The sequence below is a fragment of the Leopardus geoffroyi genome, chromosome E3 (assembly GCF_018350155.1).
Source record: "Leopardus geoffroyi isolate Oge1 chromosome E3, O.geoffroyi_Oge1_pat1.0, whole genome shotgun sequence".
NCBI lineage: Eukaryota > Metazoa > Chordata > Mammalia > Carnivora > Felidae > Leopardus > Leopardus geoffroyi.
The window spans coordinates 8,803,291-8,829,130 of record NC_059340.1 but is presented as its reverse complement, the minus strand read 5'-3'; the positions used below and the strand labels follow the sequence as shown (position 1 = coordinate 8,829,130).

Below are 25,840 nucleotides of genomic sequence, written 5' to 3'. Positions count from 1 at the left end.
CTTTCCCCCCGGGGCCGTCTCCCTGAGCCCTGCTGTGGGGCCTAGTGCTTTAGCACGGTGTCTCCTTCAGGTCGTCTCCTCGCCGGACTGGGAGCTGGATCCCCTAAGGCAGAGCCGGATCCAGCTGGATCCAGCCACTGTGGGCCTGGATAGGGAAGGGCGGGTGTAGGAGATGGGGATGCCCTGTGTGGTACCCGCCCTCCTTCCCCGCAGTCCCAGAGGAGCGGTGTCCGAGGCCAGGGCAGGAGAAAGGACGACAGGAGAGCCGTGTGCAGTCCCTAAAACAGGCTCTTTAATAACATTTATGTCTTCACTGAAGAGCTTCGCTTTTCCCACCCAGCGCCGGGCTGGGGCCGGCCGGGTCCGCTGGACGGAGGGATGGACGGGTACGGGGGCGACCGCACGGCGCGTCCGGGGGGGGGGGGGCCCAGGGCCTTGGCGCCGCCGCGCGGGGCTAGTAGAAGGAGTACTGGTTCTCGACGGCGCGCGTGCGGCCCCGCGCTCCCTCGCCGGGCGCGGCCTCCGGGGGCTCGTCCGCGCCGCCCCCCGCCGCCTCCAGGAGGCGCTCGGCGCTGTTGCTGCGGCTGCGCGCGCTCAGCGGGCCCTCGGCGGGGCGCGGGGCGGCCGGCGCCGACGCGGCCGAGGACGACGAGGCGGACGAGGACGAGGCGCCGCCCGCCTCCGAGGGCGAGGCGGGCGGGCAGGCGGCGGCGGCCAGGCTGGAGAAGTAGTGCTGGCCCGCCGGCTCGCTCCAGCAGGCGGGGGGCGCGGGCGCGGCGCTGGGCGAGGGCCCCGGGGCTGCGGCGGGAGAGCGCGGGCGCGTCAGGGTCCGGCCGGGCACCCTCGGCCGCCCCCCGCCCCCCCACGCGGGGACGCGGAGTGCCGGGTAGCCTGGGATCACACCCGGGGCCAGGACTCGCATTCAGGTCTCCCGGCTCCGGTCCCCCATCCCTGGGTCCCTAACGTCCCAGGTACACACAAACCTGCGCGTGCTGGCCACCCTCACCACCCCCCTCGACACTTCCTTCAGCAGCTCGGCGCCGCCGAGCCCCACCTGTGCAGGTGTCTAGGGACCCCCGCAGCGCCGCCTCCGGGCGACCTCCTTCCGCCTGCCCGGAATCACTCCGGACCTGGCCCCGGGCTGCCATCTCCTCCCAACCCCGATGGCCCAGAGTGCTTACAACCGCCCAAGACCTGGCGCTCCTCCGACCCGGACTGGCAGTGCCGCGCCCACCTGTGGGTGACTCCCTCTGCCCACCGCCCACCTGTCTACACAGGCCCACTGGGGGAGCCTTACCGGGTGGGGGGCCCTGGGCCCGCACGTAGCTGCGTAGGGTGATATCTGCAGAGCCCCCTGACTCCAGGGGGATCGGGTGGGTGTGGAAGTGGCGCAGCATGTCAAGCACAGACTGGAACCACAGGTGCTGCACGTGGCACTGCCCGTGGCTGTTCAAGGACAGGCGCAGGTGCTGTGGACACAGGTGGGTACGGTCAGTGGTGGGGTCCTGGACTAGCCAGCGGCTTCGCAAGCGCCTCTGGGGGGCACTGGGAACACGGGGTCTCGAAGAGGCCACATGGGGCTGTGTCAGAGCGGGGACACCGCACACGTGAGCCCCCTCTTAGGGGGTTACCCCTGTAGTAAGGATGGGGAAGGAGGGCAACAGAGCCAGGCTGGGACTGAAGGGAGCCATGCATTCGTCCCTGTGCTAGACGCACCCACATCATGCCCTCCACACCCCATCTCTCGTCTCCACTAGCCCTCGAGGGTCGAGATACAGCCCCCATGTTAGAGATGGGGAAACTGAGGCACTGGGAGGGACTCGCCCACAGTCACAGGGCACCCAGCTGGGAAGAGAACTCATTTGTGTGATTCTCCCACCCCAGCAGGGAGCGGTCGGCTGTTATTCCTGTAGAGTCCGAGCCCAGAGGGTAGAAACAACCCTGAGTCCAGCTGGGGAGGAGTGACCACATCTTGCTTCCCAATTGTGCTGTCGCAGGAGCCCCTGAAGCACGAGGGATAGCGCTGGTTCCTCCTGGGTCTCCAGAGGAGCCCACATGTGACAGGTGCCTCAGGGAGAGGAGACACAGGCCTGTGGTCTCTAGTGGTGAGCCACAGGTCTCTGGCCTCAGCCTTATTTTGCTCAATGTGTGTACTACAGGAGGAAGGGTGGTTGTCTGGGGGGTGGCGGGAGAGTGTAGCAAGAGAGCCAGCGACAGGAGGGTTTCAGGGTACGCCCAGGAGAGGAAACAGGCCTGGCCTCCTACATAAAGGACAGAGAAGCCCCGTGAAGAAGTTCTGCCACTCAGCAGGGCCAGAAGTTGCCAGAACAGTGTGAGCGAACCCAGGGAGCATCAATGGCAGCCTAGGGCAGGGGCTCAGCCGGAGAGGAAAAGCATAGTGGGTCCTACTATAGCCTCAAGTCTGGGCAGGGCCTTGGGGGGCAGGGGCCCAGGCAGAGCGTCTCAGTTTTCAGGACATATTACCCGAAGATGGAGAGAGCTGCCTAGGAAGACAGGGGTCTTTCTTCCTAGGAGGTGTGCAAGCAGCAGGCTGGGGGTCCTGCTCTATCCCACGACTAACACGTCAAATGCTGGACAGTCACCCTGCTCTGATGGGGCAGCAGATGGGATGAGTTCAAGGCTGGGTCACGCTCTCGGAAGGAGAGGAGCCTCCCACTCTGCTTCACCACCTCCCAACTCCCTTCCCCCACTGATGTCCCACAGGGGACCGGACACGGTCCTAGCCTCTGGCTTGGGTAGGAGTCAGACCCAGGCCCTCCAGGGAGTCTGTGTGGGGCAGTGCTGGCCCGGAAGGTAAACTTCAGGCTGCCAGGGACGGGCGTTAAGTGCCTGGTTGCCAGAGGAACTGGGAAGGGCAGCTGCTTTCCAAGGAGGTGTCCCCCGGGGAGGCGCCGTCTCTTTCATGGCGGGGCCGGCGCTGCCGAGGAGAGATGCCCAGGGAGCCGGGGGAGGGCCTGTGGCAGGCCAACCAGGGGTTGGGGCACTGACCACCAATGCAGGCCTGGAGCAGGAGTCCTGGGGTGCCCCCTCCTCCAGCAGGGACTGACGGGAACCGTGTCCTGGGAGGAGCCGGGGCCAGGTCTGTTTCCTTATCGGAAACTTGGGATGGTTGGGGGGAGTGGGATGGGGTTCCTGCCCATTCTGGTCACATTGTAGCCACAAACCACCCCTCCCCGCCCCAACGTTCTGTCATATTTTCCTTTGCACTTTAGGTCATTGTTAGCACACAGTACCCTTCCTCAGGAGCCCCCCCATCTGGATGCATGGCCACTCCCTTGCTGTGCCCTGTTTGGACCTCCCTTCTGCTCGTCTTCCCCTCGAGGATTCTCCATTCACTGCATGCCTTGGGTCACTGACCCCTTATTCTGGCTGGTGGGGTCAGGAGCACCCCCCGGCCCTAAGACCCTGCATGGCAGCCCTCTGGCCCAGTCCTCCTCCTCCTCCTTTGCTGCCTGGCTCTTCAGGGCCCCACCTGCGTGCGGTTCTGTGACCCTGGGCCTGCCACCGGTCTGGCTCAGAGCCAGGGCCCGGGAGGGCTTGGGGAACTGACCTGAGCAGGGAAGAAGAGAGCCGTGTGGGGGTGGGTGGGGCAGGAGGGCCTTGGTTGACTCCGCTCTGCACCAATGTGGCGGAGACCCTCAGAAGTCTCAGTGGTAAGCGATCCGCAAGGTACAGGGTCAAATTTAAACTCTCAGAAGGGCCCGGCCTCCTGTGGGCTCAGCCAAAACATGGGTGGCTTCCCCATGTGGACAATGAAGAAGCCACATCTGGGGCTGACTGCAGCCCTCAGAGGGGTGGGGGGGGGGGGGAAAGGTGGGGTGAGGGCATGCCTGTGGGCAGTCATGCCCCGCCTGTACCGCGGAGCCTGCTCCTGGCACCTCCTTAGCACCTCTCCCTTCCAGCGGGCCACTCGGCCTCTGTGTGCCACCTCCCCTGCCCTGACTTGCCTTGGCCTTGCCCTGGAAGTTGAAGGTCAGCACGTACTCCCCAGGCCGAGTCTCGCTCTGGCGGATCACGAAGAGGCCGTGGCTCCGGGGTCCTCCCGCTAGCACCAGCTGAGCCGCCCTGACCCGTGACAACGTGCCGTGGAACCAGGGGTAGTCGGAGAGTTCCAGCTCAGGCTCGGCCTCAGGCTCTGCCTCCGCTCCCTCCTCCCCTGGGAGAGGACGACAGCGTGAGGGGCATGGGGGAGTGGACGGGAGGCGGTGGCGGGGGGTAAGTAAATGAGAGGTGATGCGACAGCTTGTTGGGTATTTGCACATAAAATGCTGTTTGAATGATCTTAGAACAGGGCAGGGCACCAACCCAACCCACTAGTTCAGCATATGAGGTAAACTGAGGCACAGGGCAACCAATGATCCTGGAGTCACTCTGTAAGTCGGCAACAAACCTGGGAACGAGTCAAGTCTCCTCGTCCCCCACTCCTGGTTCCAACCCTTTACAAGCATGTTCCATGGAACCCAGGGCTTGTGGGAGGGGTCAAGTAGGACTTGCCTACTGAGTTGTTGAGCACTGGACCCCGTGGCGTGAAATGTCATGACTTCTGAGGCTCAGGAATGGCCTTAGAGGGAGTCCAGGGGCCTCTGAGGCCTGGGGTGGGGGTCCAGGAAGGAGGGCCGGGGACAGAACCCCACACCCACTGCACCTGTGTTACTGCTGTCCCTGCCTCTGCCACCCGGGGATTCCAGGGTCTCCAGGAAGGTCTCCAGCGGGACGTGGACCAGGGACTCCCCAATGCCATCTCGAGCTCGGCTGTGTGGAGCTGTCACCACGGCTGCCGTTGTCTCTGGGGGCCGGGGCAGGTCCCCTGCTGGAGAGAAGTGGCCATCCGGGAACACCCACCCCCTCCAGCCCTGCCCTCCGCTACCCCCGCCAGTTCGGCCCCCACCTACCGTCAGTCAGAAGCTCACAGCTGCAGGAGGCTACTCGGCTGGCCAGACAGCCTCCCCGGGCACAGGACGGCTCGGCGTCTTCCTCGCTGTCCCTGTGAAGGCAGGAAAGCACAACCGCGTCCTGCCACGGGACTTGGACCCCAGCCACCGGCTGCTCAGGGAGCCATGCCCCGGCTGACAACGGCAGCCCTCTCCTGCTGGCCTGGGTCCCTCTGCCTCCACATCCCTCTGTCACACCATCAGCTCACTGTCTGGCCACCACGTACACGACTAGGCCATATGGACGGCTCGCCAAGTGGGTGCAGTCTTCCTCCTGGGACCCCAGGGGGTGTCCCTCAGACGATGGCAGGGCACGGTGGTAGGCGGGGCCCTGGGCGGCTCCCTTCCCTGCCCCGGCCTTTGTCTCCCTGTCCGTGACATGAGGCATCTGGGACCCTGCCAGCTCGAAAATGCTGCAAAGTGAGGGTCACCTTCACAGGGGCTGGGGGAAGAGTTTGCAGACCAGATGGCTGGGACGGTGGCAAGGGAGGGATTACAGCCACTTTGGGGATCGGGGGGCCTGGGAGGCACTCAGGCCTTTAATTGTGCTTCTTCAAATGAAGCTGTTAATTAGAAAGCAGCAGCCCCTCCCCCCGGGCCTGGCTCACCCCATTAGCCAGACAAGCTGCTGCCAAGTGCTCCGGGGTTGGCCAGCCTGCCCCTCCTACTCCTGGCCTCAGAGTCTCTCCTGGATCATGCAGCCAGCCTCCCTGCTGCTCCTCCCCACACAGCTGACCGTAGCTGCCCTCTGCCTATGACTAGCCATGGCTCCCCGCTGCCCCCAACTTCCCAGGCTCTCATCAAAGTCGCCCTCATCAACTCTACTTCCAGCAACCCGGAGGGCTCGACATTCCCCGCAAGTCCCAGGCGCTCACACACCTCACACCTTTCGCCGAGCAGTCCCCTCTGCCTGGCTCAGGCCTGCTCTTCCTTTACGTTTCAGAAGAGGTGAGTCCTTCTACCAGCACGCCTTCTCTGAGCCCCAGGGCTGGGTTCGGGGCCTTGCCTCTGTTCCCCCACCCCTGGCCCTTTGGGCTCTCCCCATCACTGCCCATCTCCTAGTGGTCTCAGACTACCCTGGAGTGGGGACAAGCATCAGTCTAACCTTCTCCCAGGTCCCGAGGCCCTGGCCCTGTGCAGTAGGCTTCAAAGAGCCTGTTGGGGGTGGGGAACGACGTGAGCCTGGCCGGCAGCACCAACATGGACAGGACTGCCGTGAGCAAAGCCCAGCTTCCAAGCTCAGCCCCCGCCCTCGCTGGAAACCTCATCCCCTAAGGGGAACCAAGGGTACTACCCAGCCAGGCCCCCACCCCATCTACCCATCTGAGGGCCACCTGGGGCACTCACCCGGGGTCCACACAGCCCTGGATGTCAGCCACCCACGAGTGCTTCTGCAGTGAGTCGATGGTCTCCAGGATATATTCGGCTCCATTCTCTACCTGGGGAGGGGGTAGCCAGGAGTCCCGGTCTGTTAGTGCCCTCAGCCAAGGGCTCCAGACTCCGGGACAAATGGCTCATCCCGCCCCTCCATCACGGGGGCTCACTGGTGCGGGCAGCAGGGAAGACAGCGGGGTCACCATCGGGTAGCACCCCAAGCCCAGGTCAGGGTCCTGGGGTGGAGCCTTGGCCACACTTTCGGCAGCCCCTCCCTCCAGAGCCTGCCAGTGGGGATCACCCGGGGCGATGTCCGGCCCTGCTGACCACAGTTCCTTGGGCCCTGGGGACGCAGCCTCTGAGGAAGCCATGCTGGCCATGGAAGGGACGTACCCTGGCACCCCAGAGATGGAGTAAAAGAGTGTCACGGCCCTTAAGTGAATGAAGGGCCAGCTGGCCTAGCACATCGAGTCGAGGGGCTCCCACACCTTAGCGCCTGGAGGGGCAGAGAGGAGGAGGAAGCCCTTGCTGTGGTCCAAAGTGCAATTCTGCACATCTGTCACCTGAGGACCTCTTCCCAGCAGCCCTGTGAGGGGGGCGGTATGTTTTCCCCATTTGATGGCGAAGACTGAGGGTCAGAGAGGTCAGCTGACTTGTTCACACCAGCACTCAGTGGCAGCGCTGGGACCTGACCCCAGATTTCCGTGATGCCAAGGCCCCGAGCTCTCAGCCTGCAGTGTGTGCGTCTCGGTTAAAAAGCAGTTGCAGACTCCCGGCATCTTAGAGCTGGTGGTGGTGGTGGGGTTTAAGTCCTGTCTCGACAGATGGGGAAACTGAGGCCCAGAGCGGAGCTGGCAGGTGAGCCCCTCTGCCTCGGGGCTCCCAGGCACAGTCAGAAGCACAGTGGCCAGCCAGCTGTCAGGAGTGAGGCTCTGGGCCTGTCTCGCCCAGCAGACAAGAATGCCAGGCAGGGAGGGACTACCTTCTCAGCCCCTGGCCTGGGGTGACTCAGGGTAGGGGCTTGGCAAACATTTGCTAAACGAATAAGGGAGTTTGTGACTAAACAAACAGGGCCAAGTAAAACATAAACCCGACGAGGAGCCTAGAGAGGGGGGTGGGAGCTTCATGTAGCTTTGGGTGGGTGGAACTGGGCCTCCTTGGGGACTTGGCCTCACAAACACCCTCCAGTGCTTCGAGGAGGCACAGGGCCACAGCGCTGGCAGCCTGGAGCTGTGTCCTCAGCAACCCCAGCGGGCCACCCTGGTACCGTGGAGCCTGGGAAAAAGGACGAGCTGCCCCCAGACCTACTGGGGTGCCTCTCCCGCCCACCCTCAATGCCTTTGTGCCCTCCGTGGGGCCAGGCAGGTTCCCACACTCCAGTGCCCTGCGACAGGGGCATTTGCATAACTGCTGCAGACTACGGGGTGGGGACATGCTGGTTCCAGTTGGGGAAGGGAGGCGAGGAAGTGAAACTCAGAGGAGCTTCAAGGGGTCAGGAGGAAATGGGAATGGGGCGGGGGGGCAGATGGTGGGTGATACCCAGAGCCCACGGTGCTAGAGCCCAGGCCTGGGTTCGAGTCCTAGCTGTGTGCTAGACATCGGGGTAGGGTCCTGGGCCTCCCCACCAGGGCTGCCTCCCCGTGCCCTGCTGCTGGCTCCTTACCCTCACCACCCGCAGCCCTTCCACCCCCACCCCGGCAGTGGCCTCAGCAGAGGTGGCGTGGGGCAGCCAGAGGATCTGTGAGGTTGGGGGTGGGGCTCACCTTGAGCACAAACGTGTTGTCCTTCTCTGGCATCTCCAGGGGCATGGTCGTGCGGACCTCAATGATGGCCGAGAGAGGGATGCTGACCTTGGGCCTGGAAGCCTGGGAGACAAGGGGAAGGGGCGGTGAGAGAGTCACCCGGGGCCTTCGGACACCCTCGCTGCCCTCCCACCTCTCGGAGGTCAGAGCAGCCCTGGGCACAGAGGTGCTCTGAACTCCATTTTCCACCGATGGCTACATTGAGGGGGTTTCTGGGAAACAAGGGACCTCCCCCCATAGTTACAGGGCAAGTCACAGACAGCTGGAGCTGACACCGGCGTCTCCCACCTCTGAGCCCTGAGGGGAAAATCACCCAGGCTGCCCTTCTGCAGCCCTTCTACCCACCACATCTGTGGTTCTCACATTTTTGACCTTGACCCATAGTAAGAAATAGATTTGACATCGTGACCCGGCACATACATGCTGAGGTAAAAAGATCTCTGAAACGAACATTTGACAGACAATATTCCCCCTGACTGTGTGTGATGGAGGGAGGGATCTTCTGGTCTGTCTTAGTTCATTTAGGGAAAAAATGCTCGTCCCCCCCTTTAGACTACACTTTCCAGAGCCTGGCTCTGGAGTCCCTGACTTAGAACAGGGATCCCGGAGCTGGGCAGGGCCATGTCCCCGGGGGGAGGAAAAGGGACCAGTGTGGGGTTTAACCAAGGTGAGCCATCAGGTCTCCGGGGGAGGGCCACCCTGTGCCTGGCCCCGCCCCACTCTGCTCCAAAGCTCCTGGCCATGGCCCTAAAGTCCCCCCGGGCTGGCTTGAGACTGGGCTTCCCGGCAGGGCTTGGGCTCCAGAATAGGGACTTTCTCAGGAGGAAAGGGAAGGGCCACATGCTGGGTGGGCAGGCTGATGGGAATTCCTGGTAGCACTGGCTGCCATCTAGCGGGCGCGGGCTGGTGGGACTTGGAGCAGGGACCGAGGGCCTCGGCTGACCAGGGCAGGCCATCGTGCCAGCCAGTGGAGCAGGGGCGTGTGGTCCTGCAGGGCAGGCCTGGCCTGGGGGCTTCAGCTGGATTCCCCTGCCTGGCATCTGAACTGCGTCTGTCCTGGCCCAGCGGCCTTTGACCCCGCTGCAGCCACACCTCCCCATTCCTCTTCCCTGGCCAGAGCTGTCAGGCTGTGTCGCACCTCCACCCTTTGCTCCCTCAGCTCGTGTGCCTCCGGAGAGGCCCGTCCCGGGGGCTCTGCTCCTGGTGGACACTTCTGCAGCCCGAGCTTCCCCTCCTTAGGGCCCCCAGAGTATCCAGTGCTTGCCCCACTGAAGTTGACCGTCTGGTCCTGCACATACAGGTTTCCTGATGGCTCCCCAACAGCACGGGCCAGGCCCACTGCTGCCGGGGCCCCCAGGGCTGGCCTGGCAAAGGGCTATGGTGGGGGGGACCTGAGGTCTAGGAGGCTTCCTGCAGGATGAGGGAGCAGGAGGCCAGAGACTTGACTCATGGGGCTGTGAGAGGGAAGTCTGAGGATCCCAGGAAAAAGTCCCTGAGCCTGCGGACTCCGTGCTCCTGTGCTCCAAGGGTGCAGCTAGGCCTCCAGGAGCAGGAGATCTGGCCCAGGGGTGGGTGAACAGGACTAAAAGGCATTGGGAAGGGGTGTCAGCAGGGATGCCCTGTGGGGCTCACACACCCTGGGAGCCAACACATTTGGGGGACCTGACCTGAGCCCTGACCATAGTATTATCTACCTTCTATGGGGTTCACTTCCGAATTCACAAACACTTCGTTGGAAAAAGCAGGGTCTGAGGCCAGATCAGGGGCTAGGAACCCACCCGTCTGCCTTCCTCAGAGCTGGGAAAGTGACCCTTCAGGAGCTCTGCCCTCTGTCAGTGGTGAATGGTGGGCTCCAGAGAGACTAACAGAGAGGCCCCATCTCCTGTACGTCCTCCCCCCAAGGGCTGCAGACACTGCTATTTATGGCCAGGCAGCTGTGACTGCCACTCAGGCCCAGAGGCTTTGGAGCCCTGGGCCTCTGCCCCTGCCCTTTGGGCAACTCTGGGCAAGCCCCACCCCCCTCCCCCACTTGCCAGGCCTTGGTCTGTCTGACAAGCGGTGGAGCTGGGCATAGTGGTCAGTGATTTCTCTCAAGGGGCCTAACGGTGGGGGCCTGGCAGGGGAAAAAACCCTCGGGAAGTCGGGGTGTTTGGACTCAAGGAGAAAGCTCTTCAGGGAGTAAGCGTGTCCCTGGGAAGTCACCTCTCCAGAGTCCACGCAGCTCGTGGGCACCGAGCCTTGGGGAGCCCACGCCCTGTACCTCCGGTGGAGAGAGGCCAGGAGGCAGTGGGGAGAGATAGACCGGGAGATGGAGAAGGCGAGAGGCTCAGGGTGACTAAAGGTGCCTGGGAGTAGAGTAGGCCTGGGGTGGGGGCTGAGGGCCTGGGTGGTTCCTGGGGATGCTGCCAGCTGCTGCACCAGCACGACCTCCCACCTTTCCGAATCTCCTAGCACACACGCGGCTCCCACCTCCACGCTCCCTCATTCTAGGGACCACCAGGGTGGTGGGTATAATTAGCCCGGCTCTGCCACCCACCAGCAGTGTGCCTTTGGGCAGGCCACACCTCCTCTCTGAGCATTCCTTTGTTCTCTGTTCTGTGACCTGGGGACCACAATGCCCACCCTGCAGGGGTCTTGGCGGGGGATGAGACTGCGCACCAGGCTTAGGCCTGGGCGGGCCGCATGCCCTTGGAAAGTGGGCCGCTGTTACTACAATGCTTCCCACTTTCCAAATAGGGCAGGTGTGCCCCCTGGAGGAGGCCTATAGCTGCCCCCCGGGGCTCCCATGGAGAGCCCCCAAGTTGGGGAGGGGCCGGGTGCACTCAGGTGAGCAGCAATGCTGGTGACAGCGAGAAGCTCAGCTTTCAAAGCCTGAAAAGGGCCAGAAAAGGGCCGGCCAGCAGGGGCTGGGCGGCGCTGGGGACCAACACATTTCAGGCACCCTCTCTGTGCCACTGTCACCCTGTCTGGGAGGCTCCAGCCACCCAGAGGCCCCAGATGAAGGATGGAAGAGGGCAGACAGCCAGGCAGTGTGGCCCGGAAGCCAGCCCCTGGCACCCGCAGCCGCCCCCCTGGTCGGGGCTGGCGCTCACCTTGGGCGGCACGAAAAACTCCAGGCGGAAGCGCTCGCCGGCCACGGCCCTGCGCAGGAGCAGGCGGCACTTCTGCCACTGGGCGGTGCCCCCCGGGCCCGCGGCCGCGTCGTCGGCCACCATGAAGCGCAGCGCGCCCTCGCGCTGGATGTCCACCAGCTCCACCTTGGCCGCCAGCGTCCGCGACAGCCGCAGGCGCCGTGTCCACTTGTCTCGCGGCTCGGCCGGGGGCTCGGCGGCCCGCGGGGCGGCGCTAGCGTCGGGCTCCGGGGAGGTGCGCCGGTGCCACATGTCGCGCACGCCGTCCACGACGCACAGGCTCATGTTGCGCAGCGAGAAGCCCTTGCGGACGCGGGCCTTGGCGGCCGCCTGCGTCGACACGTCCTCGGAGCTCCGCGAGTGGCCATACGCCGCCGCCTTGAGCGCCGCGGGCCCCGCCGGCTCGGGCTCCATGGCCTCGGGGTGCTCGGCCACCCCCCGAGGCGCCGGTCCGGCCACCAGCACGCGGCGCACCTCCTCGCCGAAGACGTCCAGGAAGTTGGCGGCGAAGTGGCGCGAGAAGGAGGCGCCGGCGTCGGGCGTGTCGTAGGCCGGGTTGTCCCGCAGGAAGCGGCAGAACTTGTGCGCGAAGTCCACGGCGGCCGCCTGCGCGTGCAGCTCACAGAACTGCCGCCAGTCGGGGACCGGGGCGGGGGCGGCGGCGGCGGCGGCGGGGCCGGAGGCGGCACCATTCATGGCTCCCGTCCCATCGCAGCCCCCTGCGGCTGTGGGCGACAAGAGTGCGGAGTGACCCTGTGACCACAGCGCAAACTACTCGGCCCCTCTTCCCACCCCCCCCCTCCCCCCGCCCCCAGGGCTCCCTGGGGCTGTGTGTGTGTTGAGGTTGGGGGGGGGGGCTACGTCCTGTGGCCATTCGGAGCAGAGAGAGAGGCGCGTCTGCAGGAGGGAGCCCCCTCCCCGCAGTCATACCCTTCAAAGAGCATTCTCAAGGTCATTTCTGGGGCTGGTGAAAGAGGCTGGGGTGCCAGGTGCCTTGATTTGGGTCCCTATGAGCTTCCTGTTGTCTAGCATCCCAAGCTAACCTCTATCCGAGGGCCTCCGAAGGCAGTGGGGCAGGAAGAAGTCAAGTGCAATAGGCGCGGCTCTGCCTTTGAAATATGCCAAGAACCCAACCTTTCCTCCACTCCTCATCATCCAGGCTGCCGCCCAGGGGCCCACGTGACCCTTTCTCTGGCCTCCAGTACTTGAGCAGCCTCTTCACCGGTCCCCCGGAACCTGACCTCACCCCCGAATCATCTGTTCTCCACCCAGACACCCAGTCATCACTCCTAAAACAAGACAGATCAGGTCCCTCCTTTGCTCCAAATCCTGCATTGGCTCCCATTCCACTCAAGAGAAAAAGCAGAAGTCCTACTCATAACCACCTAGGCCTCACATGATCTGCCTCTACTTACCTCACTGAGCTTATCTCCCGCCACTCTGCTCTGGCTGCTGTTGGGTCCAGCCCCAGGGCCTTTGCACTTGCAATCCTCTCTTGCACTTGCCTGGAATATTCTTTTCCCCCACACTCCCTCACCTCCTTCAGGTTTCTGCTCATATACCATCTTGTCCACCAGCCTTCCCCAACCCCCACTCCACTGAGAGGAAGGAAGATTCCTGCTCCACTCAGTGCTGGTGTCTCCACACCCTTTGGCTGCTTACTACTCTCCACGATGCTTATCCTCTCTGATATATCATTGATTCCACTGCTTGGTTGTGTTGTCCTATCCCCAACTGCCCGCCACGGCCTTCCCCTGAGAATGCAGTATTTTTTTTTTTTTTTCAACGTTTATTTATTTTTGGGACAGAGAGAGACAGAGCATGAACGGGGGAGGGGCAGAGAGAGAGGGAGACACAGAATCGGAAACAGGCTCCAGGCTCTGAGCCATCAGCCCAGAGCCCGACGTGGGGCTCGAACTCACGGACCGCGAGATCGTGACCTGGCTGAAGTCGGATGCTTCACCGACTGCGCCACCCAGGCGCCCCAGAGAATGCAGTATTTTAAGTGGCTGTGTCCCCAGTGCCGGGCACATGGAGGCACAGTAAACACTGAATGAATGGCGGTGGATCAGTTGGAGGAGCACACGGCTCTTGATCTCAGGGTCGTGAGTTCGAGCCCTACGTTGGCCCACAGGCACGTCACAGCTGTCACTGCCTAAGCCCTCGCATGGGGCCCAAGAACATGCAGCTTGTTAGTGATCGACCGGGGGTTCTCACCCTGACTCCAGGACTCGTGGGTCACCTGGTATGGATAAAGTAGGGCCGATTTGGGGGTGCCTGGGTGGCTCGGTCAGTTAAGCATTAGACTTCAGCTCAGATCATGATCTCACGGTCTGTGAGTTCGAGCCCCACATTGGGCTCTGTGCTGGCAACACAGAGCCCGCTTTGGATGCTCTGTTCTTGTCTCTCTCTCTCCCTCCTTCTCTCTCTCAAAATAAAGAAGCTTCAAGAGAAAAGTAGGAGCCAACTTTTCGTGCTGGCACCGAAGGCACTGCCCTCTCAGGTCTCTCTCCACCCCCGGAGCCTGCACTCTCTATTGTGTTCCCACCTTCTAGAATCCTGTTCCCTCCAGAGCTCCCATCCAAACCTGGTTTTCCTAAAGAGGCTCCAACACAGGGATCCCAGCTGTCTCGTCAGCCAGCTTTCTCCTGCTCCCAGGCCCATCCAGCCTTCATCACTCTGAATCGCCACCCTACTGGTGTGGCCAGTCATTTGGGCGGCCTTGCTTCCTTGTCCCCCAAGGTGGCCATCACCCGTGGGGGCACAGAGCAAGCTCATTGTGTGTACGTACATAGTCCACCCCTGACCCCAGGCCAGGGTGAAAATTACCAGTGGAGAATAAGTGGGGTAATGTGGTCCTGCCCTGCCTTGGGGAGCCCCTGTCTGAGGGGGCCAGCCTGGTGTTAGGGGAATTGAGACGGAGGGTCAAGCCCTCACCTGTCTTCCCAGGATCCCCCACGTTACCCAGCATGGCCTTTCCCTCACAGCTCCTGGGAGCATCATCTCATCTCTCCTCTGGGATCCAAACTCTGTAATTAAACGCCTGGTAAAAATAGCTGCCCCACTTCTGTGAGATCATCCGCGGGGGCTCTGGGCCATAGGGCACTGTGGGAATTCCCTCTCACCTTGGGGCAACCTCGGCCATCGATCTGCAGTCAATAACCACAGGGCAGCCCCAGGGAGGAAACGGGCCACTTGATGAGGCACTTAGCACAGAGGACAGTTTTCCAAACCAGCGGTCTGCTCAGCGACTCCTGCCCCCGCACTGCGGAAGAGGGTAGCGAGGAGTTAGGAGGGTTTCCCGGAGGAGGTGGGGTCTGCGATGGCCTTTATGGCGGCGAAGAGGGAGGAGAACAAAGAGTGACCTCACTGTAGGCAAGAACAATAACTCGGAGGCTGACTTTCAGGACATAGGGGAAGGGGCTGGGGGAGAACGGGGGCTGAGGCACCCATAATTAATCCAGGGGCACTTCCTCCAGGAAGCCTTCCCTGACCTCCCCCACCCACGTGGCATGAGGATCTCCTCCAAGCTCCCACAGTCCCCTCCGGTATGCCCCTCGGGAAAGGTGCCAATGACAGGGTGCTCCAGGTGTCTGTTTCCATGTCTGCCCCCCCCCCCCCCCCATCCAGCATAGACACTCCTTGGGGGCAGAAGACAGGCCTGAGTCATAATGCCAGGAATGAGGGCGGAGGTGGGAACACACCTGCCACTACCAGCAAGGCCTCCAGGGAAGGTGGAGAGACAAGGCCTTGGCCTGACCTGCCAAGGGGGTAAGTTTTGGGGGGTGGGGGTGGGGAGAAAGCCCGGCGGCTAAGCCGGTGAGGCTCTGTTCCTGTTGTTCCAAGCCCATCCACTTACCCCATGTGGTTGTGCTCCCCACAGGTGGGAGTGCTCCCTGCTTCTCCCCCTGTACCATGAGGGCGGTCAGAGTGGATGACACAGCAGCCTGGGAAGGGCTAGCACCGAATCCAGCACCGAATGTGAACACCCGTTTGCCCCACAGGGGAACAGGGCGCAGGGAGGAAATCAGTCCCGGTGCGCCTCTTTGCACATCAATCCCTGGTCCTCCCTGTTCTTCCTGCTGCTTGGAGGGGACAGAGTGGAGGCACGGGGCCCTGAGGGGAGGCTCTCACAGCGTGGGTCCCAGCTAGCCCTCACTGGAGATAGGGGTGGACCTCAAGAGAAGAATCTGTCAAGGGTATGGTGGCTGTGGCCACGTCCTAGGCAGAGACTGGACTGCCTTGATCTCCCCTACCCACCCCTGCTCGCTGGCCAGGAGCCTATGGGCCTCAGTGTCCCCCGGGTCTAGCCAGGGCTACATAGAAAGGACAGGGGTTGGGCATGGAGAGGTAAGTGACAAACAGCGGGGCCAGCAGGGAGCCCCCACACTAGCTACAGACAGGGAGACAGAGGCCCAGACGTGGCTGTCTGCAAAGAGAAGGCTGCAAGCCATACAGAAGAGGCCTCGGCCTTGGCAGGAGCAGTGAGGTACTGTCCCCAACTGAACTGCCCTTGGAGCCAAAATGGGGGATGAGACCAAGTGCAGGGATCTTGGCCGACCTAGGCTCAAAGCCTGACCCCACTGCTCTCTGGGTGAGTGACGATGACCACAACTCCCACCTCTGAGCCTGTTTTTTCACTTTAAAATGGGGGTAAGGGGTGTCCCTTCCTGGAAGGACAGCACAGGAGGCGGACTCTGCAATGTTATAATCCATGGGCGGCCACGGGCAGAGCCGGGGTCCTCCCTAACTTCGGGTGCAGTCAGGAGGCCTTTCCAGCCCTCTCCAGGGACCAGCCAGTGTCACCCAATGAATGAGATGGGGCCCTCTCCCATTCTGCAGGTGACCAGACCCCAACGTGGGAAAAGCTGAGCCCAGCGATCCTGGAAGCAGGGTGGATGAACTCACCCTGGCCCCCACTGTCTGGCTCGCCTGGAAGGTTTATGGATGAATCCAGATGGCCCTGGGCTCTCCCTCCTCCAGTGGCCCCCTGGTCCTGGCCTGTGCCAGTCTCCTGCCTGAACAGCTGTCCTCACTCTACTGACTACTCAAATTCTACTTGGCGTTTAGACTGTAAAACCTCTTCTTCCAGGAAGCCTTCTCCCTACACTGGCCCTCCCTCCCCGAGCTCCCATGGTCCCTGTGGTCCTTGGCCCTCTTGTTTCCATGGGCAGAGTCCCAGTTCCTCCTGTGGCCCCATACAGCCAGAAGAGACCTGCTGAGTCGGTGCGGGAGGGCACTGGAGGACTGGGCTCTGTCTCAGGCCAGGCTCTGTGTCTCCTCAGGCTTCCCCACCAGTAAAATGGGGCGCTGGAGCGGTGGCCTCTAAGGCCTGGGACTATTACGGCCCTTGGACACTGAAGACTGGGGCCTCACTGTCACCCCCCTGGGACCAGGGACGGGCAGGGGTTGCTTCTTCTCTGAGGACTGGGGCTGGAGACAAAGGGCACCCACCCAGGTAGACCACCCTCCCCTGATCCATCACTCGGGGGGTTTCCGAGGCTCAGCCGGCCTGTCTGCCTCCTGGTTTTCATTCTCATTTCACCAGGGCCAGAGCGGGAAGGGAGGGGGCTTCAGGGAGGAAGCCTAATCAAGTCCCTGCCTGTCACTTTTCCAAGCCACGAACTCTCCTAAGCCTGCGGCCAGGAACCCAGATGGGAGACCCTACCCCCACCCGGTTAGCCGCCTGGGAGAGGGGGCAGCTGGCCTTCCGGTAGTAAAAATAGCACTCACAATTGGAATAGAAAAAAGGCCAGTCATCAGCCCCTGCCACACGCAGTTCCGGACCCCACGGCCAGGTCATGCCTTAAAATATTGATGAGGCAGCCTGGCCACCCCCGCTAATGGGCTGACGACCAATCGATCCAACTCGCGGAGGACCTCTGCTCCGCCGGAACAGGAGGCACCGGCCTGGCCCACGACCTGCAGGGGCCTCACGGCCTTGTTTGTGGGAGCCCCAGCTGGGGGTTTTACCATCACGGAAGGCAGTCTGCCCCTAGGGAAGGGAAGGAGGCCCTGCAGCGCAAACTAGCCACCCAGTACCCTGCAAAGGTGTCCTGGGGGGCAAGCTTCTTCATCGCCAAGGTCCTCGACCCTTCGCCTGCACCCTCGCTCAGCTCCGTGCTTGGAGAGCACCCAGACGGCCAAGCGCCAGGAGGGGTGGTGAGGGTCAGAACTAAGGGCGCTCTGTTTTGCACCGGGTGAGCAGTGCTCCCCTCCCCTCCCCCTTCCCCACTCACGCTGGGGAAGCTTGTGGTCTCTACCGGGGCCCCCCCAGCACCAGAAGAGGAGACAAGGCCTCACGGGGCCTCAACCATGCCCACTGTTGTCTTCTCCTCCGGGCTTCCTGACCCGGCTACCCCGACCCCACACGTTCCTTCTGTCCTCCATCCTGCTCTCCTTCCAACTGACCTCCTGGCCTCCGTGGGACAGTCCCCTCCAGCCCCGCCTCTGCACCCCTCCCTTCACAGGATGCAGACAACCTCTGGGCTGTTCCTTCAGCCAGCGGTGCCGTCTGCCTACTGGCTGCCTGAGTCTGTCCTGCGGACGGAGGCTCAGAGTACACGGGGCACATTCTCTGCGTCACTGCTGGGGCCTCGGGCCTTGGCTCTAGAGTCTAGTCCCCGCCCCACCCACCCCCAGAGCGCGTCCTCATCTTCTTGGGGCAGGCCCTGAACCAGGGCCTCCTTGGGAGGAGGCGGCTGGAATTCCCCGCCCTCCCCGCACAGAATATCCGTGCTCACCCCACGACCCTGGAGGGGCAGAAATGGGTGTGATTTCTGGTCTTAACAACCTCGAACCTGCTGGGACTTTGCTGCAGAGTTGGTGTGGGAGGAGGGCGCTCTGGCTAGTGACAGGGACAGGTGCAGGTTAAGAGCCCTTGGGATTCTGGCCCTGTATGGGTGGCGGTGGCGGGGGGGGGTTCCCTTAGGTGGCCCTGGCTTTTCTTAAAAAAATTTTTTTTTAATGTTTATTTTTGAGAGAGACAGAGACAGAGTGTGAGTAGGGGAGATGCAGAGAGAGAGGGAGACATAGAATCTGAAGCAGACTCCAAGCTCCGAGCTGTCAGCACAGAGCCTGACGTGGGGCTCAAACCCACGAACCATGAGATCATGACCTGAGCCCAAGTTGGACGCTTAACTGCTCAGGCACCCGGGTCCTGGCTTTTCTGAGCAGCAGTTTCTACAGCCGTGAAGGGACCAACAACCATGCTGCTCTCCCACATGGGCTGCTTCCTGGCCCAAGGCCCATGCTGAGGAGCAGCGCTGGGAGGCAGCTCTGTGCCCAGGGTTTCCCCATGCCTATCATACACTCCCGGCCTTTCCCACTGTGGGGTGGTGAAAACCCTTCTGCTGAGCCCCCGGGCTTCCACTGATGCCCCCAACCCTGGACGAACTCTGGGACCCATAGACCCCCAGTCCTTGGGGCTTCCATAGCTGCCCCCCTCACAGAGGTCCCACTGCTTGGGCGTCCACATCTGATCATCTGACACGTGGGACAGTGGAGAAGGTTAAAAGCCTGAGATCGGGAGCCAGTGCGTCTGGGTTTGAGTCCCAGCTCCACAGCTTCCTAGGGCCTCAGTTTCCTCATCTGTTAAAGGGCTCAGAGGGCCATCACAGGATTAAATAACTGGGGGGGTGGGGGGGGGTGGGCACCTGGCTGGCTCAGTCAGTGGAACATGCAACTCTTGACCTTGGGATTGTGAGTTTGAGCCCCACACCTGGTGCAGAGATTACTTGAAAATAAATTTTAAAGGGGCGCCTGGGTGGCTCAGTCGGTTGAGTGTCTGACTCTCGGTTTCGGCTCAGGTCATGATCTCACATTTCGTGGGATCAAGGCCCGTGTGGGGCTCCGCACTGACAATGTGGACCTTGTTTGGGATTCTCCCTTTCTCTCTGCTTCTCCCCTCCCTGTCTCTCCCAAATACACTCTCCCTCCCTCCCTCCCTCAGTAAATAAAACTTAAAAAAAAAAAATCTTAAAAAAAAAAGTAAATGGTTTAAAGATCAAAAGTCTTCTGCTTCTACTTACTAAATGTTCTGTATCCATTCCCTCTTTTCCTCTCACTGCTCTGAGTAGATGGCTAGAGGCCTCCTCCCTGGCCTCCCTGTTTCCCACTGACCCCTCCAACCCTCAACAAATCCAGGCTCTGCAGTGTGGCCAAGGTCTTTTCCTAGAACCCACATCCAACTGGGCTACGCCCCTGTTTCAAACCCTTCTTCTTCTTCTTCTTCTTTTTTTTTAAAATGTTTATTCATTTTTGGGGTGCCTGGGTGGCTCAGTCGGCAAAGCGTCCAACTTCAGCTCAGGTTGTGATCTCGTGGTTTATGGGTTCGAGCCCCACATTGGGCCCTGTGCTGACAGCTCAGAGCCTGGAACCTGCTTTGGATTCTGTGTCTGTTTCTCTCTGCCCCTCTTCCACTCGTACTCTGTCTCTCAAAAATAAATAAACATTTTAAAAAATGTTTAAAAAAACGTAGGCCTCAAACTCACAAACCGTGAAGTCATGACCTGAACTCAAGTCAGATTGTCAGCCTTCAATCAACTGAGCCACCCAAGATGCCCCTCAAACCCTTCTCCCCTCACACCTTCCCGGCCAGGAGGACAGGATTTGCCCATTGCACAGATGAAGAAATTAAGTGCTGCAAGGGAGGTGACTAGCCTCTCGTTCACTGGATGTGTGCTGGCTTCCCACTGTATGTCAGCAGCCATGCTGGTGGGTCTGGGGTCACAGAATGGGCAAGAAGGGAGTGTCCAGCAGAGTTCACACCTGTCTGCGGCATGTGCTACTCACAACAGGGCCCTGTCCCTGGGAAGCTCTCCTTTGAGGGCATTCATGGTGGGCGTGGGGGACCTAGGCCCCGCCTCCCGAGAGGAGATGCCCACCGTGAGAAGCGGCACTCTGACAGAGTGGAGGGCAGGAGAGTCCAGAGCTGGGCCTTGCAGGAAACAGAAGTCAGAAGGGCAGGCAGCAGGGCCCAGGACAATAAGCTAGGCTGGGGCCTGGGGCGTTAGAGGGAAGCCCATCTTTCTTCAGGAGCACCTGGTGCTGGACAGCTCCTGGACAGGCTCTGTAGGTGGAATGCAGGCTGGGATGGCTCCAGCTGTACTAGTACAGAGCGGGGGCACCCCCTCTCCAGCCTTGGCCTAAGCCTCAAAGGTCTCTCCCTCTCTCTCAGTGCCATGGATCTCACCTAGGTCCGGATTCATACCCTTCCCAGACCTCCCTGGCCTGGCCCCTGAAACCTGCGAGACGCTCTCAACCCCCGCCACCCAGCCCACCTGTCTGCCTTCTGGCTTTTTCATGACACACATACCAGTGACTCCTGAGACCTTCAGTCCCTCCCCTCAGTTCTGAGATACTCTGGGTACCACAGATGCTTATACGGCTTCCTTGGGTCTTTCTCCAAGCACCTGAACTCCCAGCCTGGCTGATCACCAGGCGCCTCAAACTCACCACCTCCAAGTTCTATTACATCTTCGTCCTCCAACCCCTGCTTGTTCTCTGCTCGGAGTCTCAGCATCCAGCCAGGCATTGCCCCGCCTGCTCCCACTCCTCTGCCCCAGTAGCTGCCTGGCCACTGAGCCCATGGAGGCCTTGGGAACGCCCCCTTGGTCCTGTCCCCGCCTCCACCCTCCCTCTCCTGCCCCTCTACAATAGCACCAGACCATGAACCCCCTGCAGATGTTATACGCACCCCCAGGTGGGCCCTATACATAGAGGGTCCGAAGTATCTGGAGAATGGAGCCCAAATCCTGCATCACCCAGAGGAGTCAAAAAATACTATACTCCTACACACTGATGCTCTGCCCAAAGAGGTGCTGGCTGTAACCTCCTCTAGACAAGGAGGCACACTCCCTTGGGATAGAGTGCGGACATAAAAACAGACCTAGCCAGGTGAGAAGGGAAGAGAAACTTCCCCAAGGCTCCAAGGCGGACCCTGCCCTTGGAGCCACGTGAACAAATGAGGAGCAGGAAGTGAGGTGGGCTCCAAGACTGGACCAAGAACCCCATGTGGACAGCAGCCGGGAGGCTCAAGACACCTACGCCCCATTTCCCTACAACCCAGGGTAGGTAGTGCAAGAGGTAACAATGAGGCTTTTGTCAGACACGAGTGGTTTGGAGGCCTGGCTTGTTGGTTGAGTGACTCTGGCCGAGTCATTTCACTTCCCTTAAACTGTTTCTTTCTCTGTAAAACGGTGGTAGTTAATAGTAACAAACCCACAGGGTTATTGTAAAGACTACACGAGAAACAGCAGGACGCCCTCAGCTTGGCACATCGACTCAAAACCAAATGCTCAGCCTTGGTGGAATACCACCCTTAGGTATGTACGTATGGATTCTCCTTGGAGACCCACTAAGTAGGTAGGAAGGGTTTAGAAAATTTAGACACAATTTTCACAGTAGGTAAGAGGAAAAGCATGCACAGATGAACCCTCAATTACTTCGAACCATTCCATTAACCTGCTTCGGAATCTCTTGCCCACCATCATTCATTCATGCCCTCTAGGGGGAGAGAGGAGTAAAAGGGAACAGTTTGTGGGAAACTCTGCCTTCCAGACCCCCATGAACACCCTGACTCATGCCAGCCTCCCAGCACTGCCCCTACTGCCAGACCTCTCCCAAAGTTCCTAGAGCTAGAAGGTTCTAATCAGTCCCCTGACCAATGGCCTCCTGGATGGAGCAGGGAGGTTAGGAGGGAAGAGATCTGGTTAAAGTGGGGGCAGAGTCGGGGAGGTTTCAGATCATGTCCCCGGTAGAGACAGCTTAGGGGAACCTCCCCTCGCTCCTGCTGCTGCCCTCACTCACCCCACGACCGGTGGCCTGTGTTGAAGCGGACAACTCTTACTGGTCCCCCAGCTAGGAGATAGGCGGCACAGTCTCCATTTTACAAGGTAGATAATGGAGGCTCAAAGTGCAGAAGTTGGGGTCAACCCAGGTTTGACTCCCACCCCTGAGGTTCTCCCCTGCACCAAGTCGGTGTGAACACAGATTCTGGCTTATCCATGTTCAGTTACTCCTGAGGCTGGCAGCCGGACCGGCCTTGCGCGGTTCCTAAGGGACCCCCGTCACTGTAGCCTTCTCCCTCTGAGGACCTCACTTCGTGGGCTGATGGGGGCCGGGCCGGGTCCCAGCCTCTGCCTGGCCTTGGCGCGGTTCCCGGGCCCCGCGCGGCCCGTAGGTTCATCAATGGTTGAGGCCGAAGGGCCTGAATGGAGGGCATGAACCCGCCCCTTCTTAAAGGAGCCGGCCTCTCGGGCACCCTCCACGGTCCTCCCCACTATCGAGGGCGGTCGGAGAGCTCCCGGGGTGGGCGGGCCGAACTGGGGACCGTGAGAAAGATGGCCTGGGCCGAATGGAGGGCGTGCCGGCCCGGTGACTGTGGACTGGATAGGGTCCTCTCGGGGCTCGTACCCTCCTTCCAGGTGGGCCCGCCCCCCGCCCTCGCAGCCAAGGGAAGAGTCTCGGTCTCCCTTGCGACGCTCCCGGGCCAGAGACCCCTCCTCCAGGGGGCCCGCTGAGCTCGCCCCACCACTCGGCCTGGGCCCTAGGAGGGGGCGGGGGCGCAGCTGCTCCGGAGGCGGCTCGGCCCCTCCCGCCCAGCCCGGGAGGGGGTCGGCTAGTGGGTCCCCGCTGGGGACGCATCTCCTCCGTCGCGCTCCCTCCCACCCGCGCACACAAAGACGACACGCGCGGACCAGGGCGCGTGCGGCCGCGCTTCCCCGGGCAGCCGTGCGCACACACACGCACGCCCTCAGGGACGGACCGGGTCTGGGGAGATGGACGAGGGAACTGAGGACGAGCAGGCCGTACCTACAGGCGCGCAGCTGCGACCGGGCGGGCCGGGGCGCCGGCGGAGCGCTGCCCCGACCGCGGCCCGGCTCTCGGGGCCCGGCGGCTCATGGCCCGCGGCGGGTTCGGGCTCTCTCCCGGCGGGCGCCGGCGTCGGCTGCGGCTCCTCCTTCCCTCGTCCGCAACCTCGAAGGCTCGTGCGCTCCTCGCGGGCCCTGCGCGGCCCCGGCTCGGCGGTCCCGGCGGCCGAGCCCCGCGCGCTGCGAGCTCAGCCCGGCGCCGCGCGCGCCCCGCCCGCTCCCCCTCCGCCCCCCGCCCGCGCGGCGCGCGCCTCCTCGGCCCCGCCCCCGGCGCGGGCCCCGCCCCCCGCCCGCCTCGGGCCGCGTCGGCCCCGCCCCCGTCGCGCCCCCAGCCCTTAGCGGAGCCTGAACCTCGCCCGCTGCTGGTGTTAGCCTCCGTGGGGCTGCTGCGGCGGCGGCGACAGAGTGCTGGGGCTCAGGGACTTAGGAACTGGCCGGCAGCCGCCTGTTTTGGGGCGAAAGTCTCCCCCTCGCGGAAGCGTGCCCCGGGAGCGCGGCGGGTGGGGTCCGGGTGGGTGGCCTGAATAGTGGGGTGTATGGGGGCGTAGGCGCCCCTTGGAGATGGGCCTCCAGCGGGGGCCGCCGCCGTCTTGGACCCCTCCGCCTCGGGAACAATGGGAGCCTCGAGGAGGCCCAGATGTCGCAACAGGGGAAGTCGACGTCTGGTTCTCATAAATCCCCAGGGCGAGCACCACGCCCTCTCTTCTCCGCCCTCCCCTTGCCGGAAATAGCCCAAGGGCTAGAGGGCGGGGAAGACCCAAGCAGGGCCCCATCTATGCACCTTCACAGTGATGGGGAGACTGAGGGCTCCCGGAGAGATCTTCAGAGGTCAAATGGGTGGGACACAGCCCTGGCTTTTTCACCCCTGCTGGGTTCTGCAGCCCCCAAAGCCCAAGGCAGAGATTAGGGCCAAGACCACTCTGGCTAAGAAAACAGACTCCTGCTGGTCTTTGCAGAGCAATTATGGACTGACCCCTCACAAGCTGGGGCCTCCAAGAGGCTAGCAGGGGTCCAGGGGGAGTGGGAGGGCAGCTCAGAGATCAGACCTATTGCTTGCTCCCGGGGAGAGGAGGGTGCTGGAACTCCTTCTCCCCTCCTCTCCTGTGCCAAGCCCTCCACCCCTGTAGGGGAGGTGAGATCAGTTCTCCCTGCCCTTACTAAACCTTCCGCAGCCCCACCTCTGACAGTTCTGTGGTCGGCCATGGTCTCCCTACTAGCCGCGAGTGCCTCCATCCGTTGTCCTTTTCCACCCCTAATGACCTCTGATCTTTGTACAGAGCCCTCTAACCTTTCTCAAAGCCATTTCACATCTCTGATTTCCACGGAAGCAGGACAGGCAAGGAAACGCTTTTATCCCAATCTTGTGGATGGGAAGGGTGGGGCCTAGAGAGGAGCCTTGGGCTGGTGAAGGTGGAGACTGGCCTGGAGCCCTTACCTTCTGCCCCCCAGCCCTGGACTGCCCTCTTCAGGGGTGCTGAAGTAAGTCAGGTGTCATCCGAGGTCCTGGTACCTGGTCTCTTCCCTTCCACATCCAGACCAGCTGCCCCCTCAGCAGGACCTGGCTAACAGACACTTAATGAAAGCTTAGACGTGGACCAGCTATCGATTGGAGCTGCGCAGAGGCCTGTACTCCTGGCTGGCGACCAGGAGGTCTATGAATGAAGCCGGCACAGCTGCGGGAGTGTGTGTGGGTGGCCTGGCTATGGTCCCCCTCCACCCTTCTGGGAGATGGGAGGGCCTGGCCCCCATAGACTAACCTGGTTCCTCCAAGTAGTGAGCTGAGCTCTGCTGATGGGCTGTCATCGGCCAGGGAGGGTCCTGGGATTTGGAGCCCTGGGCAGGACAATTGCTCTGATCTCCAGGGAGGAGGAAGCGAGGAGAAGCCGGCTGCTTGGTGACTCTGACCCATAAGAGGAACCAGTGGGAAACAGTGGAAGGAGGGTGGAGGGTGTTGGTGATTGGCCAAGAGCAGCTTTGTCGTGGGGACAGGAATGAGAGTCAGGGAGGACAGGTTCATCATCTGGGGTCCCTGAGGGCAGGAGCCTCTGGGGCCTTGGAGGAAGGTCTGATGGGGCAGGTGCTGAGGGTTGGACCCCAGGGTCCTGAACTCTAGTGTCCAGGACTAAAACGGAGACAAGGACCGTACAGGGGTCTCTGGCCTGGTGGACTGTGGAGCGGTAGCTGGGTGTGGAGCCAGCTTTGAGGCCAGCTGGCCAGTGGGGCCTTCACAAACCAAAAGGAGGCCCCTTGGTCTGGGTGGGAAGGGACCCATATGAATAGAGCTGGGCTGGGGCGGACCTGTGGCTCAGGGGGTCCCCATGCAAAGCTGGTACTCAGGAGGCTTGGTGGGCATGGCCAGCAGGGGCCCAAGGGAAAGTGGCAGAGAGTGCATGGCTCCAGGGCTCGCAGAAAGGGATTCCCCAGAAGCTGACATCGCACATGCATCACGCGTCACACATCCAAATGCAGCCTGACAGATAGTTTTGGTTTTTTTTTAAAGAGATAGATTTCTCTTCTTGATTGGGTTGCTTATCTGCTCAAGAGAACTCAGACTTTGTGGATTTTGGTTCCCGCAAAGGTCTGGACCCACTCACGGAATTCCTGGGGGATGGGAAAAGGAAGAGACATCCCACGTCCTGGGGGGCCATGCCTGAAACGAGCAGAGCAGCTGGAAGGTCTGGCCACAGCTCCCAGGCACGTGGCTGCGG

General features: G+C 61.7%; 1 protein-coding gene across 6 annotated transcripts; it reads right to left on the bottom strand.

The window, feature by feature from the left end:
• Nucleotides 1–270: 270 nt before the first annotated feature.
• Nucleotides 271–25,022, bottom strand: SH2B2 (SH2B adaptor protein 2). 6 transcript variants are annotated; one of them, XM_045461938.1, is made up of 10 exons: nt 24,890–24,906; nt 14,385–14,524; nt 11,221–11,984; nt 8,090–8,191; nt 6,300–6,391; nt 4,914–5,005; nt 4,667–4,831; nt 3,969–4,177; nt 1,298–1,469; nt 271–798 (listed from the first exon to the last, which is right to left on the bottom strand). In XM_045461938.1, exons 3-10 carry the CDS (start codon nt 11,953–11,955, stop codon nt 455–457), a joined length of 1,911 nt encoding a protein of 636 aa, XP_045317894.1. In that variant the 5' UTR covers nt 11,956–11,984; nt 14,385–14,524; nt 24,890–24,906; the 3' UTR covers nt 271–454. The 6 variants fall into 6 exon arrangements, with proteins under 6 accessions (XP_045317894.1, XP_045317893.1, XP_045317890.1 ...); XM_045461937.1 differs by lacking the exon at nt 24,890–24,906 and adding an exon at nt 23,074–23,361; XM_045461934.1 differs by lacking the exon at nt 14,385–14,524 and having other exon boundaries at nt 24,890–25,022.
• Between the last annotated feature and the right edge of the window lie 818 nt (nt 25,023–25,840).